Source organism: Dromiciops gliroides, chromosome 1 (assembly GCF_019393635.1).
Source record: "Dromiciops gliroides isolate mDroGli1 chromosome 1, mDroGli1.pri, whole genome shotgun sequence".
Classification (NCBI taxonomy): Eukaryota; Metazoa; Chordata; class Mammalia; order Microbiotheria; family Microbiotheriidae; genus Dromiciops; species Dromiciops gliroides.
The window spans coordinates 129,628,145-129,648,444 of NC_057861.1; the positions used below are offsets into that span (position 1 = coordinate 129,628,145).

Here is a 20,300-nt window from a genome sequence, read left to right on the forward strand (position 1 = left end):
ACTTAAGACCCTGGTCCTCTTTTATCACTGATTGCACTCCACCAATCCTCAGTTTTAGATGACTCCCACCGTCTACTGCCTTTACTTCTATATTTGTGCTGCTCAATTAAGGTGGAGAAAATCACACAACCATTCTGACTGGGTCCTCTACAATGTTCTATAACTTCATCTTGTCTCTCAGTGATGCTAATCACTCTTTCTGTACTCTCCCCCCACCTTTTTTTTTTTGGCTGGGCAATGAGGGTTAAGTGACTTGCCCAGGGTCACACACACAGCTAGCGAGTGTCAAGTACATGAGGCCAGTTTTGAACTCAGGTCCTCCTGAATCCAGGGCTGGTGCTTTATCCACTGCGCCACCTAGCTGCCCTCTGTACTCCTTTTTTAAGTCACTATCCTATTCTCCACAGCACCTTTTCCAAACCTTTGCATCCCTCCGCTAACATTCCATGACTCTTTTCACCCTCTCAACTCAAAACCTTGCCTTATATTTTACTGAAAAAAATTGAAACCATTTGCCAAAATCTCTCTTCCTCATCTCATCACTCAGATGCCTTCTGCAACTATCTCCTCCTTCACCTTTGTATCACACCTTGCTAAGTCAAACCCCATTACTTGTATGTAAGCATTTCCATTCCATACTATTGTGATGAAATAATGGGATTTAGCAGATACTCAAAGACCCACCTGGAGATTAATCTATACGGATTGAATCAAGTGAGAGTGATTGACTGCTAAGTAAGCCTACTTCAAGTTAATTGGATTGTAATCACACCTGGTTATCCCTTAAGAAGGTATTGTTCTCAGAAACTAGACTGTGAACTCAACTTGAGAACACCTTCAAAGACAATGGATTTGGATGACGCCAACCAATCACCTTGAAGCAGTGTGTAAGGACCGCCTCTGTTCCAGATGTATAAAAAAGCTTCCATAAACAGCTTGCTAAGGGGTTCCTGATTAAAGCAGGCTCCTGGAGGAGGACTTCAGGAAGAACCCAACCAGGCTGGAACTCTAGGCTAGACTGGAACTGAAGCTTCTGATTTAAGGCGACCACAGTTTAGATTTTAAACATCACACTATCTTCTACCACAGATTGTCGTCTTTGTCATTTCCACAGTATCATTTATCTTCAATCTCTGGTGTCTACTTGCTCTTTCCCTACCACCTACAAACATGCCCATGTCTCTCCCATTTTCAAAAAAACCCCTCTCATTTCATCCTTCCATTCCCTCTATTCTATATCTCTTCTGCTTTTGTAGATAAACTTATTGGCCTCTAGGATAAAATACAAGTTCCACTGTTTGACTTCAATCAGTTTTTCCAGATATTTCACATTTCTACCCCGCTTGCCCCATAACACTGTTCCAGCCATATTGGCCTGCTTGTTGTGCCTCATGCGGGAAACATAGCATATCCCATCTCCATACCTTTTCGCAAGTTGTCCCCTGTGTCTGAAAGACATCTATACCTTTTGGAATTCCTAATTCCCCTCAAGACTCAGCCTCAAATGACAGTTATATGGAGGACTTTTCTTCGTTCCCCTCTAATTGTGGGTACTTCCCTCCAACATATTTCTTTATGTTAATTTTGCATTTTTTATTGTGTATTTGCTTTTATCTGTATAATTATTGTATTTCCTTCAGTTTGTCACCTTTCATGTTGTCTTTACATCTCTACTATCTTGCCGAAAATGTGTGTGTTTAGTCGAAACTCAATAATTGCTTGTTGAATTTAAGTCCATAGGCGTTCTCTCCTCTGTCAAGCGGCTCTTCTAGTTATTCTCCAGGACAAACTAGTGTTATCTAGGCTACAGCTCAGAGCTAAAATCCCTGTGTTAAGCCTGTTAAAGTACCTCTGGGATGTTCAGCTCTCCCTGGCTATTTGGATTTTCTTAGCAAAGATACTTGGATGATTTGGATGCTTGACAGATGGGCAAAGTGAGGCACAAACTGGGGTGAAGTGACTTGCCCAGGGTCACAAAGCTAGGAAGTGCCTGAGGCTGGATTTGAAGAGGAGTCATCCTTATTTACTTAGACCCAGCTACTCTAATTCCATATCTAGTCTAGTGGCCCATCCAATGGTAGTCTTTTACTTCTAATATAATTCAATAAAAAGGCTTTGTTTAGGAATTTAAATCCATAGCAAGGCAAAAAAGAAAAATACTGCACAACAAAGAAGTAATCATTAAAATGATTTGGCCCTAGCTAAAAGAGAGATCACGTGTAACAGTTAGGTACACAGTATACAGAAGTGAATAGACACAGTAGCATAACATTTGATAAATCCAAAGAACCTAGTTAATGTATAAAGTCTCAACATTTGACAAAAACTGTTAGGAAAACTGAACAGCATTTTGGCAGAAATTAGGTATAGACCAATATCTTACCCTGTATATCAAGATAAATTCTGTGACTTAAAAAGAAAGTCATATCGTAAGTAGAGAAGCAAGGAAGAAATTACCTTTCACATCTGTGGATATGGGAAAAGTTCATGGCTCAACAAAAAATAAAAAGCATAACAGATAATAAAATGGATAATTTTGATCATATAAAATTAAAAAAATTTTGCATAATCAATTCTTTTTTTTTTTTTTTTAGTGAGGCAATTGGGGTTAAGTGACTTGCCCAGGGTCACACAGCTAGTAAGTGTTAAGTGTCTGAGGCCGGATTTGAACTCAGGTACTCCTGAATCCAGGGCCAGTGCTCTATCTACTGCGCCATCTAGCTGCCCGCATAATCAATTCTAATGTAGTTAAAATTAGAAGGGAAACAGGTAAGTAGGGGAAAATCCTTGTAACATGTTTCTCTGGTAAAGGTCTCATATTAAAGATAAAGAACTGATTCACATTTTATTTATTTATTTATTTATTTTTACGGGGCCATGGGGGTTAAGTGACTTGCCCAGGGTCACACAGCTGATTCACATTTATAAAACTAAGATCTATTCTCCCATGGGTCAGTGGTCAAAGGATATGAACAATACAGGTTTTAAGAAAGAAATCCAAGTTATCAGCCAGCATGTGGGAGAAAAAGTGCTCCAAATTACTAATAATTGGAGAAATGCCAATTAAAACTACTCCAGTTCTACCTCGAACACATGAGATTAACAAAGATGACAAAAGAAGGCTATGACAATTATATGGTGAATAAACAGACACACCAGTATATTGTTGCTGGAATTTGGAATTGGATCCAGACATTCTAAAAAGATTGAAATTAGACTTCAGAAGTTACTAAATTGCATACCTTTTACCCAACAATACCACTAGTATGCCTCTAACTCAAAGAAAGATGGAAAGGGCCTGTATGTACCAAAATATTTGTAGTATAGTGCTTTTTATAGTAGCCAAAAATTGGAAACAAAGTGGTGTCCTACCTATTGGGAAATGACTAAACATATTATGTGTAATATATGTGTAATTATGCAGAGTGGAGTGAGCAGAATTAAGAGAAACAATTTATACAGTGATAACATTATAGAGAAAAATAACTATAAAAAGACTGATGGATACAGTGATAATTCATGAGTCCAGAGGACTCAAACATTCAGCCACTTCCTACTAGAGAGGTGATGGACTTAGAATGCAGAATGACACATACATTTTTGAACTTGGCCAGTATAGAAATTTGTTTTGCTAGACTTATCTGAGGGAGAGATTCTAAATGTGTGTAAAAAACTTTTTAAGAAACTATGGTCTGGGGCAGCTAGGTGGCACAGTGGATAGAGTACCGGCCCTGGAGTCAGGAGTACCTAAGTTCAAATCCGGCCTCAGACACTTAACACTTACTAGCTGTGTGACCCTGGGCAAGTCACTCAACCCCAATTGCCTCACTAAAAAAAAAAAAAAAAAGAAAAAGAAAAAAAATAAAGTATGGTCTAACATTGGATACTGAATTTAAAAATAAAATGTGTACTGCCAAGAATGTGGCATGCTGTTAGGTTTGCAGAGTGTGTGTGTGTGTGTGTGTGTGTGTGTGTGTGTGTGGTGTGGTGTGGTGTGGTGTGGTGTGGTGTGGTGTGGTGTGGTGTGTGTGTGTAGTGAACTGGATCCAGAAACAAGTAAGAGAAGGTTGGGCTGATATTACAGTTGAGAAATTGTATAGAACTCCTGGTAATTCCTCAGAAATCCCTGTTTAGCACCAGTAACTCCCATTAAAACTATATGACTATGATTCAAGGAACAACATGATCTCAAGTGATTTAATTTAAAAATAATTAACAAAGGACATATTCATGGTATAGAGGAAGTTAGCCACAACATGCTACCAGAGATGACTTGTCCGTGATGAGGAGAATAAAAGATTGTTTCTGATATATAGATCAGAAAAGATTTCCTGGTGATAGAAACAGTAAATGGCATCTGAGAAGTGATACATTGATACATATTAGATTCTCTATGGAGAATTTACACATACACATGAACAATAATTTCATAAGATGAAAGATGAAGAAGTTGTGATCAATATAAATAGAGGTAATAACCATACTAATGAAATCACAGTTCTAAACTGAACTAGGACCCCCAAGTTCAGCTTGTGTTTTTAATAGTTGTATATTCATTTACGTGGACACATTATAAATCTGTTTATACACATACAGATATGCATGTACACACATGGTTTTATATATATGTCATCTTCAGGGAAAGTAAATGTTAAAGGATATAAGTTTGGATGATTCTTATGGTATGTGGGTGACCATGTATAGGTGGTCATGGGTTCCTCACCACACATCTTTGAAGATTTAAATTTTGATGGTGAATTTTAGAAGATGAACATGGAATTAAAAGGTTTCTCTTCACAAAATCCAGTTTTTCTAGCTAGCTTCTGCCCCCTAGAAAATCTAAAACAAAAATGCTTTAATTTTATATACACAAAGAAATTATGCCATTTCACATGTCTTTTTGTGTTTTGATAATAGTGATGAACAAAGAAAGGTAAACTATCTTGTTTTTGACATTTAATATTCTTAGTTCTTAATTGTTAAGTAGTCTCTAAAAAAGAGAAAAATCATTGATGACTCAAAATCCATGTTTCAAATCTTTTCTAGGGAAATTGTAATCATATTGTGTGATCCTTGAATTATTGATGACTATGTCTGTAACAAATGCCATTCATTCTCGAAGAGGACCATGACACTGGGGAGATGATGTCATGACTTGTGAAGTAAATTGGATTTAAATGAGGCTAGCTTGTGCAAAGTCAACAGCCTCACTCTCTCCTCCAGAGCCATCTGGGTCCAGTGGCACGATATAGATCAGGACAATTGGAGATGGCCCTGTATGCCTTGGCCCTTTTAAGCTAAGGTCTTTCCCAGGTATAGAAATGATGAAATAATTGCTTTTGTACTGGCAGGTGGTCAATTTTCGAATTTTTGAGACTTCTTGGCAGCATGCTTTTATAAAAGCACAACAAATCTAAGAAATCTGCTGATTGGTTTAAATGTAGTCAGTAAACATTGAGTCCCTACTCTGTGCCAGACACTGCCAAATCCTGGGAAAACAGACAAAAAATAAACCACTCCCTTTCATCAAGAAACATATACTAAGGTGCAGTATTTCTCTTTGCTTCTTAAATTTTCATTGTTTCTTAACAATTAAGTACTACAGGACCATAGAATCTCAGAGTTGGAAGGGATCTCAGAACTGTCTATTTCATTACATAACTGAAATCTTATTGTCCTGTACTTGAGATTTGACAGGGTCATCATCCAGGCTTTGCATAAATGTGGCAGACCTCTTAAGACAATCCATTCTACTTTACATAATGTTAATTATGATTTGATTTAACATCAATTATGTAATTTTTCCTTACCTCAGACATAAATGTTCTCCTTCCCTATTTCCACTCACTGCTCCTAGTTCTGCCCTCTAGGATCAAATAGAATAACCCTCATCCCCTTTCTACATGATAGTCTTTCAAATACTTTTACAACTCTTACTCTCCTGATAACAGTTACCTAATATTGCTGTCCTTTGAAAATCTGACAAATTTATTAACTACTCACAAATGTTTTCCTTAAAAAACCTGAAAGGTTCTTCTCCAAATAGAATGGCCATGGCATTGGTCAGAAACCTTAGCAGCTAAATGAAATCAATCCAAGAGTTAGAATAAGCATGTGAGATATATTGAAAGATTTTGAATCTTAATCAAAATGTAATTGTATTCCTCTTTTCCCCTCCTACTTTCATCCTTAAGGTTATGTCCCCCCACCCCTTTTTTTTTTTAAAGGGAAAAAGTAAATTGTATATATGGACATTTGAAACTACACTAAATAGCATGTACCTTGTGTGTCTGTGGAGTAAGTGTGAAGAGCCTGTAGTTTTCTGACCTACTCTGCCATCTGGGGTCTGCAATTTTTGGTGCTTCTAAGGTGGTGTTATCATGGGAGAGCTATGGTCACTGCCCTTCTGGTCAGTGCTCTGGTCTTTACCCAGGAAACACCCCTGTTCTTCTGAAACCACAAGTACTTGTCCTCTTCTTGGGCCTGTCCCTGTTCTCTTGTGACTATCAAAACCACTCCTCTCTGGAACTGCAACCCAGAAAACATGTTTAGATAGGGAATAGAGTCACCAGTCAGTACTGATGAAGGTTATGTTGCTACAGTTAGCCTTTTTGTTTTTTTCCTGGAGAACTTAGCTGATTTTTTACCTTACAAACTTCCCAGTTAGAAGATAGTTAAAATAACTCGAGACTAAATTTCATGGCATATTAGCTTTTGTAGAAGTAGCTTAAAAGTATTAATAGTCCATATAACATATTTTTACCTTTTTAATAACAAATATTTCATCGTCATAAAGTAACTTTAAAATATAAAGATAAATGGTATCTAGTAAGAAAATCTTTAGTCTTAAATATCACCTCCCTCGTTAAACCTCTGATTCTATAACCTTTCAGCATAGAAGCACTATTTTTATCTAAACTTGTTGTTATACCATTGGCACCTAATAATATCTTTGCATTTTTGTTTTTGTCGTCTTATTTTTTTTTTGTCTTTTATTTGTACCATGTAGTATGCAGGTTTTATAACCACAGAATGGGGATAGGGCCTGGACCTGTATTTCATTGAAATACAGTACTCCCAAATGAGAATATTCCCTCTAACAATACAGATGTTCACCTTCTCTGAAGCTTCTAGTTGTAGGAAGTTGCCTGGAGCACTGAGTAGTAGGGTGACTTGTCTAGGGTCTCTCAGAGCCCACCTCCAGTCTACATCAGGATGCCTTTCCATTTTTGTAACCTTGTGCACTCCTCAGCACAGCTTCGTTTTTATTCCACCCATTTAAATGTCCAGCTCTAGGCAAAATTGTGAAGTCTCTATACTTTCTTGATCCTTAACCTCCTTTTTCTGTGCCCTTCTCTTACCTTCATTGTTGACTTTTCTCACCTATTCCCAAGTTTAGGTGCTTAATGCCTATAGTTGGAGGAATTTTTTACCTAGGGTCTGTGAATTTAAAAAAGATTCCTGAAGGCAGAAAAGGGGAACAAACATTTATATAGTGCCTCCTATGCAAAGTGCTTTGCAATTTCATTTGATACTCAAAACAATCTTGAGAGGTATGTGCTGTTATTATCTCCATTTTATAGTTGAGGAAACTGAGGCAAATAAGTGACTTGCTCAAAGTCATACAACTAGTGCTTGAGGCCAAATTTGAACTCAGCTCTTTCTGACTCTAGGTTCAGTACTCTATCCACTGTGCCTTCTAGGTGATTGATTTCCTTCATAACCTTTTGTATTTAAAGCATTCTATTCAGGAGTCCATGATACAAACAGGGAGGCAAGGAATAAAACAGGAATTATCTGTAATATCTCCCCATCCCACTTCCCTTGCCCCTAGAGATTAACCAATGATTTATCTTACTTGTGGCCTCTTCTCAGGAGCTCCTGGAGCAGAGAACTTTTTTTTTTCTTTGATCAGTGACATTTTCTAAGCCTTGTAGCACAAAGGTCTACAGACATACTTCCTTAATCAAGACACTTTTTTCTTACCCCACTCACCCCTCAATTTCCCTGACAGAGATAGGGAACAAACCCTTTACCTAGACCCTCCCCAACTCTACCCAAATGGAAATTTTGTATTTCCTAGCACATTTGATTTTATTTCTTCTCAAATGTGTATCAATGCCACCAGTTTAGTCCTACTTCTTAGAAAATAAATAACCATAACCTATTATTTTTATAGTTAGATTCTTCTAAAATTTAATGATATCACATGTATCAATACACATATTAAATTATTATTTTGGCAAATAAACAATTAGATTCCAAGTATTACTACTTAGAATAGTTATTGTGTCCTTCAAATTCTTTTAAAGAAATTATGTACTGATGAAGGTTATGTTGCTACAGTTAGCCTTTTTATACTGTTTACTTTCACATCAAATAATTGCCATTCTCTTTGTTTACTTTTTTAGGTGAATCTTGGAAGCAACCAGTACCTTTTTTCAGTCTTAGTGGATCCCAAAGAAATGCCCTGTTTCTGTTTGCGTCATGATGTAGATGCCCTACTTTGGCAACCACACTCCAGCCAGCAAGATGAGATGTGGGAACACATTGCAACTTTCAATGCTTTAGGTATAAAGTGAGCTGTTCAATAATATTTTCCATTCTTTCAGAAATTATAGTTCTCAACATTTTTATTTTGTTTTACATCATTTCTTCTTTTAACCTTTCTTGGACTGTCCTAATTACATTTGAATTGATCTGGACTATAATTTGCTTGATTGTAAAAGGGTAAATGATTTTTAACTTTATAACAATAGGAATAATCGCTATGTTTTTATAGAAGATAAATTTAAATAGAAAACTTTAGTTATCTAATCACATGAATCATTGCAGTTATTCAGTTATTCCAAAGAAATTATATTATTAACCTGATATATAATATTGAATATATATAGAGAGAGAATAAAAGCATTGTTACTTCTCTATGTGACTTTTATTTAGGATTCTTAGGAGTAATATTAGAGATTGTGGAGGATGCCTAACATGATAAATATCATGGAACCCCCTCTCCTCTTTTCCCCCCCCCCCCCTCCAACAAGTATTGAAACAGTGATTTGTAATTTTTCTTTGCGGGGGGTGGGGGTGGGTGGAGAGAGTGGAGGTGGGCTCTAGGACCATAATTTCATTGATATGGAGAACTCTCAATAGGGAAATTGTTCCACCATTGTAAATTAGCAGCTCATCTGTAACTTATAGTTTTAAAGACTCTCTTGGGGCACTGAAGGATTAAGTGACTTGCCCATGGTTATATCCTAGTATGTGACAGAGGCAGCACTTCCACCCAAATTTTCCTGACCCTAAGGCTGGCCCTCTATCCACTACTGCCTCTTATAGCCATAACAAAATCAGTTGAACAAAATATAATTAGAAATTAAATGTAAGCTGTACATCGAATGAAAACATCATCTTTTAAATTAGTACTTAGAGGGGCAGCTAGGTGGTGCAGTGGATAGAGCCCTGGAATCAGGAGGACCTGACTTCAAATCTGGCCTCAGACACTTAAAACTTACTAGCTGTTTGAGCCTAGGCAAGTCACTTAACCCCAGTTGCCTCACCAAAAAAAACAGTACTTAGAAATATTGTCAAATACATTATTTTAGAACTTTAGAGTAATTGACTTTTTGTTGAAATATATTGGCATTTTTGGAAGAGAAAGTTTTATATTATCTACATTTCTTTGTTGAAATCACTTATGGCTATATCACAGAATCTCTGACTTCAAAGAGACTTTAAAGACTATTTAGTTCAAGCCATACTTGGAAAAGAATCTCCTCTATAAGATACCCAACAAGTGGCCATCCAGCCTTGGTCTAAAGACTTAGTGAAGGAGAATCCCCTCCCTAGAGGCAAGCCATTCCATCTTCCCATAGCATAAATTATTTAGGAAATTTTTCCTTAAATCAAATCTAAATCCTCCTTTGTCACTTCTACCTATACTCCTAGTTCTTCACTCTGAGAACAAATAGAATGTCTGGTCCTTCTTCCAATTCTTTTTTGTTTTGTTTTGTTTTGTTTTTGTTTTTGTTTTTGTTTTGTTTTTTGGCGGGTCAGTGGGGATTAAGTGACTTGCCCAAGGTCACACAGCTAGTGTCAAGTGCCTGAGGCAGGCTTTGAACTCAGGTCTTTCTGAATCCAGGGCCAGTGCTTTATCCACTGCGCCACCTAGCTGCCCCCTTCTTCCAATTCTTAACACTTCAAATACTTAAGGAAAGCTGCCTTGCTCTTTTGCCCAAACCCTAGCCCTCTTAAAAAAGACAACAGGCTGAAAATCAACCTATGTTTCTTCAGCTGATCCTCACATGGTTTAATTAAAATCTCTTTGCTACCCTTGTTGCCATTCCCCGGGCACTCTAAATTATCATTATCATTATCCTTCCTTAAACGTCATGCCTAGAACTGAACACAGTACCCTGGACTAGGGCATAATGCTATGGAATTATCACAATTCTGTGACAGTAGTCTAATTATTCAAATATAAAAGCATATCACGGTAGAAAATTAATTCTCATCACATATGCATTTTGAATCTTGTGTTACACTTAGTTTCATGTCTTCAGATTGAAGCCTTCTGCTCTAGCCCTTCCATATGTACACTTTCACTGTACCTCCCTCTCCCTAATTTAGGCTTTGGTTAATTCATACCATAACTTTTCATTAGAAACAGGAAGCAAACAGGTAGCAAATATTCACCTCTATAGAGTATTTATTTCACTTATTCATACCTTGGCAAGCCCCGTTCCTAAACAAATTTCACATTTTTGATCTGGAATGTTGAAAACTTCAGTAAAATTATATTCTGGGGGGCAGCTAGGTGGCTCAGTGGATAAAGCACCGGCCCTGGATTCAGGAGTTCCTGAGTTCAAATCTGGCCTCAGACACTTGACACTTACTAGCGGTGTGACCTTGGGCAAGTCACTTAACCCCCATTATCCCGCAAAAAATATATATATATATATATATATATATATATATTTTTTTTTTTTTTTTTTGCTTCTGACTGAGAAATCCTACTCCTTGTTTTTGAGTGTTAAATGCAAGTAAATATTGAGTATTTTGTCTGTTTATCTGAATGTATTCTTTTAAAATATTCAGATAAGGGCAGCTAGGTGGCGCAATGTATAAAACACTGGCCCTGGATTCAGGAGGACCTGAGTCCAAATCCGGCCTCAGACACTTGACACTAGCTGTGTGACCCTGGGCAAGTCACTTAACTCCCATTGCCCCACCCCCCCAAAAAATATTCAGATAAAAAATAAGAACATTTTAAAGTTTAATTCCTTTTCAGTTGATATGCTAATTAATTATAATTTTGAAATTGGGTCCCAAAGCATTGATCTCTGTTCAGATTCTACCATAGACATTTACCAGCAGTATGATCCAGGGCAAGCCATTTAACCTCCCCCAGCCTCAGTTTGTTCATCAGTGAAATGGAGCTCAACCAGCTAAATCAATCAGAAAACATTTGTTAATTTCTTACTTTGTTCTAGGCATCATGCTAGTTATACAAAAAAAAAAAAAAAAAGGTAAAAATAGCCTCTGCCCTCAAGGAGTACATGTTCTAATGAAGGAAACAAGATGTAAATAACTAGGGACATATAAGATATATAGAGTAGATAAGAGACATCAGAGTGAAGCACTGGCAATTGAGAAAACTGGGAAACGACTTCAGAAGGTGGGATTTGAGTTGAGACCTGAAAGAAAGCCAGGGTAAAACTAAGAGGCAGCATCTATGTCAGTGTTGTGATGACCATGAGAGATAAGATATGTAAAGTACTTTCCAAACCTTAAAGTTCTATATAAATATTAACTTATTGTTAGCTCTTCATACTTTATTGGCATTATTTTGCTTTTTAGTAAATTACATTATAATATTGCTTTTAGTTATAGGAAGAACACCATTTTAGGCTAGAAAAATAAGCTTCATGTTACTACATACATGGAGTTGAATTATAATGCATACATATCCTTGGCACAGCTTTATATTGAGCCTAATGGAATTATGAGAAATAAAAGATTTGCCAGTTATTTGATGGGAGAGGAGATATATTTTGAGATTACTGAATCTTAGTGATATCTATTAGGTCACTTTCCTATTGACAAATGAATTTGCAAATGTATATCTGAAGATATAGGGCTTAAATACCATAGAATCATAGATCGTATATTAGAAGTAGAAAGAACCTTATAACTCATCTAGCCCTACCTCCACATTTTGTAGATGAAGAAACTGGGACCTGAAGAAGTCAGATAACGTCCAAAGTCACACCAAATCCGGGATAGTAAAAGCTTTGTAAGGGGCTAAAATTCTAGCTAGTCTGTCTAAAATATCCAATGAGTGGTCACCAATAAATTATAAGCTTTAGCAAGAGTTAGACTTTTAAGAATTTATTAAAGAGAATAAGAATTTGGTGAAGAGAGAGAAAAAGGCCTAGATTCATCTATCTATCTATCTATCTCGGGGAGCTACAGTTCTCCTGCTCCGCTCTGCTCTGGCAAAAAAGAGAAAGTGAGAGCACCTGCCTGCCCCCTCTTCCTCCCACAAGCAAACTTCCTGATGGCAAAGAAAAGCCTTTGCCGCAGGTCTTGCCCTCAGGTGCCTTCTCCTCATGGTGGAGCTTTCCTATAGTAAGTCTCCAGCAGGTGACATCATTCCAACCATTACAGGTTGATCGTTTGCCTCCAAACCCACTGTTCTTTCTATTATACCATAAAACCTTTTATACTTCTATGAACCTCTAGAAGCTTAGTACTTTTATGTAAACGAACAACAACTTGTAAGATTTTGAGCAAGATTATGATTCTTGTTAAAATTAACATCATACTTGCACTGAATGTAAACATTGAGTATACTTGTCTTGAGTGGATTAGAGTGTCACTGCCTCTCTCGTTTATGGCTAACTCTCGTTTATGGCTAACTCTCGTTTATGGCTTTAGTAGGAATAATCTTTATATCAAATTTACTTTTGTCCTCTACAGATTTTAAAATAATTGACTGTTTAAAAACTGTATCTGATGACTTAATGGATTATGGCTTCCTGCTTCAGGAGCCGCAATTTTGCTTTCAGGCAGAGTTGGGGAGGTGAGCTCGCTGCAGTGATTTTGGAGTGAAGCGAGGCTCAGTTGTCATGTGTTTGTGTCTTTTGCCCATTATTTCAGCATTGTATTTTAATTTGTGGACAGTTATAAAGCACTCGTCATTTTTTTTTATTTGTCTACATTTGGTTTTGGCAGGCTATGTCCAAGCTTCAAAGAGAGACAAGAAGTTTTTCGCTTGTGCTCCCAATTACTCCTACGCTGCCCTTTGTGAGTGCCTGCGTCGAGTGTTCATCTATCGTCAGCCCACAGCCATGTCCACTGTGCTGTATAACAGAAAGGAGGGAAGGCAAGTTGGGCAGGTTGCTAAGCAGCAGGTAGCCAGCCTGGAAACTAACGATCCTGTTTTGGGTTTTCAAGCTACAAATGAAAGATTATTTGTCCTTACTACAAAAAACCTCTTTTTAATAAAAGTAAATACAGATAATTAATGATACCAACATGCTGCTTGCTTCCCTGTACTTGAGAAAAGTTGAGAAGTATATAGAAGACTGCAAAGTTAGACTGAATACTGTTTATTTTAATGTAAAAAAAATTTGTACTGTATCAAGTTTTATTTTTTAAAAGGATGTCTTCACTGTACTCAGTAGGTTTTTAACTATCTCAAAATTGTATCTTGCTTCTGCTGCAGTGTTAGTTATAGCTTTAAGGGAAATGACCTTTATGGAATATGCAAGAATATGAACAATATATACATTTATATTTTTGTTATTTTGATTTATTAAAAAAAAAAACAGGCCGGAATCAGATCTTTTGTATGCAATTGTACCATGCAGCATTTATCCAATAAAAATATTTACTACATTCCCTTTGTGTATTGGTACAATTTGCTACATTCTGCAGTATAGGCATTAACAGTTTATTAAAAAGATTTAAATACTTTCTGCAAAGATGAGGGAAAGAAAACAAGGGGTCTGGGCAATCCTTAACTCATTGACAGAAGAACTTAAGACTTGTTTTTGGTTTCTCCTTAACAATTTTTGCCTCAGATTACTTTATTATCCCCTTTTAATTTTAGAAAGCCATCATTCTTTTGATAAGTGTTTCACTGTGTATAAAGACCTACTATAACATTACATATTTATACAGGCAAAATAATATCATTATATATATTAAGTTTGTTAACCTAGGTTAAACATATAAGCCTGTTAAAATTCAAATAAAAAAGTGGCAGCTAGGTGGCGCAGTGGATAGAACACCGGCCCTGGAGTCAGGAGGACCTGAGTTCAAATCTAGCATCAGACACTTGACACTCACATTAATTTAAAAGGTCAAAATAATTATTCTAACGTTTCCCTTAAATTACATAGGTATATACAAAATATGAGAAACCTGTCTATTAGTTAAATAATAAATTAATTACATATATTTACACATGGATTAAGTACATATGTATTTATAATTTTTTCAGATCTTAATTGAGTTTTACATGAAAATGGGAATCTTTTTTTAATAAGTTGACTTCAGTTGAGAACTTCTAGTGATGCCAATTATGTTTTAGGGAAAAAACATTATCAAATGTGAATTATTTGTTGTCCTTGTACATGTGGAACCACAGAATCTTTGAATTGGCAGGGACATCAGAGCTATTCTAGAATACCACACACCTAAACAGGAATCCTTCCTACAACATGCCTAAGAAGTCCATGCTTCCAGCCTGAATCTCCCCCTCCACAAATTCCATCCATCCTTCCTTCTGCCCCCAGGGTGGTCAGAAGAGTCCAATATTTCTCCCCCAGATGGTTTTATAAATGCTTGAAGACAGTGATATCTCTCTGAATACTAACCAGTCTTATTTCACTGATCATATTTAAGTATTGCAGTGATTTGGTTCTCCTTTCGCTTTATTGTGTTCTCAAACCTACTGTCACTGACTTTTTTTTTTGTTTGTTTTTTGTCTTTTGGGGTTTTTTTAGTGAGGCAATTGGGGTTAAGTGACTTGCCCAGGGTCACACAACTAGTAAGTGTTAAGTGTCTGAAGCTGGATTTGAACTCAGGTGCTCCTGACTCCAGGGCCAGTGCTCTATCCACTGTGCCACCTAGCTGCCCCTGTCACTGACTCTTAATACCCAGCAAAGAACTATAGCTAGAACTTCACTATATAAAATGCACTAGCAAATACAAATAGTGCTGTTAACTGATCCAGTATTTGGAGTTTATTAAGCAGTGATGACAAAAGAAATTATCTTTCTTCCATTTCACATATCTCCCCTATCCATTTGTCTTTCTGTATTTCCATTTGTAGTGACCCTTTAATATGATTCTTTTCTTAATAATTTTATAGTTCAATAATGGCTTTATGTTAAAGACCTATAGAGAAGTAATAAATATGTAAGACCAAAATCTATTTCCAGTGGATGCTTGGTCAAAGGTTATGAACAAGGGGCGGCTAGGTGGTGAAGTGGATAGAGCACTGGCCCTGGAGTTAGGAGTATCTGAGTTCAAATCCGGCCTCAGACACTTAACACTTACTAGCTATGTGACCCTGGGCAAGTCACTTAACCCCAATTGCCTCACTAAAAATAAAAACAAAAACAAACAAACAAAAAATGTTATGAACAAACATCTCAAAAGAACTGAAAACTTAACCACCATTAGTTGCAGTGATTGTAACTAATTATTAATAAGAAAAATTCCCATTGAACAACTCTAAATTTACTTCATGGCCAGGAAATTGGCAGAGTTACTTAAGGATGGGAGTAGTCAATGTTGGAGGTATTGTAATGACAGGCACACTCTGGAGCTGTGTATTGGTCCAAGCATTCTGGAAAGCAGTTTAGAATTGTACTGAAAAAGAAGTGACTAAAATGTTTACACTCTTTGACAGAAAGATCCTACAACTGGCTGTGTCCACAACTCTGTGTGTGTTTATGTGTGTATATGTTTTACATATATCCAAAGGAGGTCAGATACGGAAAAGAAGGTCTCAAGTACACCAAAGTATTTATAGGAGCACAGTTTGCTTAAGCAGAAATAAGGAAACAAATAGGGAAAGCCTGCACATCTTGTGGTATATTCATATAGTGGAATATTAGTGCACCATAAAAAGTGCATATGACAAATTCAAAGAAGCATGGAAAAACTTAGAAGAACTGATGAAAAATGAAGTGAACAGAATCAGGAAAAGTGTTTACACAGTAGCTACTAAAGTATAAATGGAAAGAACATCAATTAAAAAGAAACCAAATGCTATGTCATTATAATTGACCAAGCTTGACCCTAAAGAAGAAATGTGAAAATGTGCTTTCTTCCCTACTTTTCTTCTTCTTTGCAGAAGTATTATACTATGAGCATGGAATAAATGCATCTACTCTCAGACTTGGTTGATGTGTTAATTGATTTGTTGAACTGCTTTGTTTTTCCCTTTTTAATTCTTTGTTATAAGACATGGCACTGTGGAGGTGAGGATAAGAGGGATATCAAAAAGAAAGGTGATGCAAATCCAAAAGATTAGTAAATATTAAGCTTTATTTTTAAAATATCATATTAAAAGATCCGATCCTTAATTTTGTGATTGTATGATAGCATGAAAAATCTGTCAGCTTCTTAAATGAGAGAATGATAGCTATAACAATTAAATATTATCTAATAAATTCTTCATTTCAACTTCAAACTGTTCTCCCTAACTTTGTTTTTCCAATTTATTTTTTGGTAAAAATATAATAACTAAAAAGAATTGAGAATCACCTCATGACTAAAGTGAATAGTAATTTGCATAATCCAGTTATCAAATGTGTGGAGATCTGCCTTTATATAATTACTAGTTCATTAACAATATAGGCAGGGGGCAGCTAGGTGGCACAGTGGATAGAGCACCAGCCCTGGAGTCAGGAGGACCTGAGTTCAAATCCAGCCTCAGACTCTTAATACTAGCTGCGTGACCCTGGCCAAGTCACTTAACCCCAATTCCTTCAAAAAATAAAAATAAAAACAATATAGGCAAATTATGAAGGGAAGTAAAAGTGTGGCTGTATGTGTATATCTGCGTGTATTTCTTTTACCGTATTTCAAATCCATGGAAAACTTAGTAAATAAGCATTTTGTTTTGTTCCTTTTCAATACTAGATGTTCCTTTGCTTTGTAAGCCAAAAATTTGTCTCTTTCTACCCTAAGGCAAACTAGAAACTGATTTTAAACTTAAAAGAAAACTCATTGTATTCATAAAATGAGAATAACTCATATTTAAAGCTAGGTAGGGCAGTGGATAGAGTACTGGGCCTAGAGTCCGGAGGACCCAAGTTCAAATCCAGCCTCAGATACTTACTAGCTATGTGACCCTGAGTAAGTCACTTAACCTCTATTTATCTCAGTTTCCTCAACTGTAAAATGGGAACTCTAGAAAAAGGAAATGACAAACCACTCCAGTCTCTTTGCCAAGAAAATCCCACTAGGGTCATGAAGAGTCAACGTGACTAAAAACAACCCCAAAAAATAGTGAGAATATGTTCACAGTGGGCATAATCAAATTAGCTTAATATCCACGCTATTGGTAGGTAATGTAAATATTATTAGTTCCATTTCCATATGTGGAAACTGAGGCTCAGAGTCACATGACTAGTAAGAGTGGAGCTAGAAATTAAACCCCAGACTCCTAAATATGTCTGTCACTTGCTTCTCCTACTCTGCTTGCTGGTGCCACAAACTCACCAAATAAATAACAGAAGGGAATTGCCAGATGACTTTATGTGTGGTATACATTTGTCACAAAACACTCAAAGGATTTCATAAGGTATTGCTGATAAAACACTGTTTTTGCTATAAATTACTTTATGCCTATTTCAAAACCTTTTTAGGACCTTTAAAAATTACAGTTTGTAGGGGGATGCTAGGTGGTGCAGTGGATAAAGCATCGGCCCTGGATTCAGGAGTACCCGAGTTCAAATCCAGCCTCAGACACTTGACACTTAATAGCTGTGTGACCCTGGGCAAGTCACTTAACCCTCATTGCCCTGCAAAAAAAAAAAAAAATTACAATTTGTGAAAACGAATTATCATCCCTTTAAATTCTGTATTAGGGTAGTTTATATTCCACACAGGCTAATTCTGTATGACCTGGAAGTTGTGAAAATTCTTGATAACAGGACCAATTTATACAGTTTTCCAGATGACTAATAAAAGAAAATTTGGAACAAGTTAGTAGAGCACCTGAGAATGTCATATTTGATTGGGAAGAGACATAGGTTTTAAATAGGCCACCGTCTGCATGCTTAATCCCCTACCCCTTAGTCACCTACCCCTAGCCAATGAGGAAAGAAAAGAAGCAAAGATAAAAGAAGTAAGGAAGTCTTTGCCTCCATGGGATGTAAGTAGGATGTTTGTCAAGTCTTTTCTTTCAGGATAAAAAGTTTAAGGTAAAGTGGATGTCAGAAGAAAGGCTTCAAGGGTTTTAATGGGACAAATAGGATATCTCGGAGAAAGGGAGGGAATAAGTATTTATTAAGCACCCTGTACATGCCACACACTGTGCTAAGAGCTTTACGAATATCTCACTTGATCTTTGATAGCCCTGGAAGGTAGGTGATAATATTCCCATTTTACAGTTGAGAAAACTGAGTCAGGCAGAGGTTAAGTGACTTGCCAAGGGTCACAACACAGCTAGTAAATGTCTGAGGCTGGATATGAACTCAGGGCTTTCTGACTCCAGACCCAGTGCTCTATCCTGTGTGCCTCTATTGTAAGCAAAGACTGACTTTTTATACACAGAGAAAATCTAAATAATGGAGTCAGGGATGATTTACCATTAGTTTTACTTAAACCTAAGGGAAAATAAATATAGACTAAAGATTAATTTATAAATCAAAGATTAATGAGAAAGATACACAGTTGCATCTGGATGTTTGTTTATAATTGGTGCTTTTGATATATGTTTTTGAGTGATTGAATTTGTTTACCTTTTTCTCAATTATACCTGTAAGAAGCTTGGCTATTTGGATGATGTATTCTCCTGCACCCTTTGGGGGTTAATTACTCCAGTTGTAGGCATATTATATCTAAAAGAAAATATCAGCTTGTAAAATGCTAACCTTGAAAGCTCAAAAGCTAAAGTAAGGATGACAGACACCATTTATTTCATACATTAACTGTGTGTTCAGAAAACTATCTCCCAACAATGTTTCAGAGAAAATCAAATACTCAAACACACCAATGTATCTGTGACTTCATTAATTCAGAAGTCCCCTCCAGTGATACATATCACTACCCATCCAAGTCTGTCTCTCCTATGGGACTCTTCCATGTTATCCAAAGAGTTGACAAGGGGTCGAACCAATGCCCTTTCTTGATTTCTCTAGACGTTTTGAGGGTATCTTCAGTTTTTATCCAACCTTTAAGCTTCCCTTGTTAATATATATGAAGGACAAACTAATAAGGACTGCAAACTTATGACTTTACTGTTAAATTATTATTTTTAATTTTTCTTTGTATACTTGGGGTTGATATAAGCAAGTTGTATCACACTGGCCTCCATTCCCATGGCTTCTTTAAAAATGTTCATTTCTAACTTGCTAAAGGCCTTTATACCTCTTGTTATTATATAAGTAATGGGCACATACTGACTATCCAGTGAAAATCCTTTGCCCCTTTTGGGTCCTACATTTCTCTGATGATCTCTTTTAAGACACTTTTTTTTTTTTTTTGGTGGGACAATGAGGGTTAAGTAACTTGACCAGGGTCACAAGTGTCTAAGTCTGGATTTGAACTCAGGTCTTCCTGAATCCAGGGCCAGTGCCTTATCCACTGTGCTACCCAACTGCCCCTACTCTTCAACGTACTCACACCCAACATTGCATTTCTTCATTGCCTCATTGTTCTCCTTTGGTAGTACAGAAATATGGTGGAAGTCATTATACTTAGGCCTGTAAAAGAAGTAAAGAATGAGACAACTTCACTGGAGGCTTTAATGAATTTAAGATTGACTCGTATTACAAAATGAGCCTTTTTCTTTTTCCATTGCACAGATAAAGGAGGGTATTTTTGACCCTATTCTTCATTCTCATCAGTTATTATGTTAGCAGACCAGATGGACCCTAAACCACTAGGCTGAACAAAAGATTTGCCATTGTCTTAGTTCTGAGGACAGGAATCCCCAGACTTTTTCTGCTCAACATGGTCTACTAATGAAAATACTATTAAAATTGCTTATTGTAATTGAAATTTCCCATTAGTTAGATAAGCACTACATACTATCAGTTTAAGTTTGGCAAACA

The 20,300-nt window shown here is 36.6% G+C and overlaps 1 protein-coding gene across 1 annotated transcript in view; it reads left to right on the forward strand.

Moving 5' to 3' along the window:
* Positions 1–16,708, forward strand: part of NUDCD1 (NudC domain containing 1) — a 120,696-nt gene extending 103,988 nt beyond the window's left edge. The window contains exons 9-10 of the mRNA XM_043979635.1: positions 8,412–8,571; positions 13,234–16,708. Of these exons, the coding sequence (XP_043835570.1) occupies positions 8,412–8,571; positions 13,234–13,526 (453 nt within the window). The 3' untranslated portion in view covers positions 13,527–16,708. The remainder of the gene's footprint in view (positions 1–8,411; positions 8,572–13,233) is intronic.
* The last annotated feature ends 3,592 nt before the right edge of the window (positions 16,709–20,300 follow it).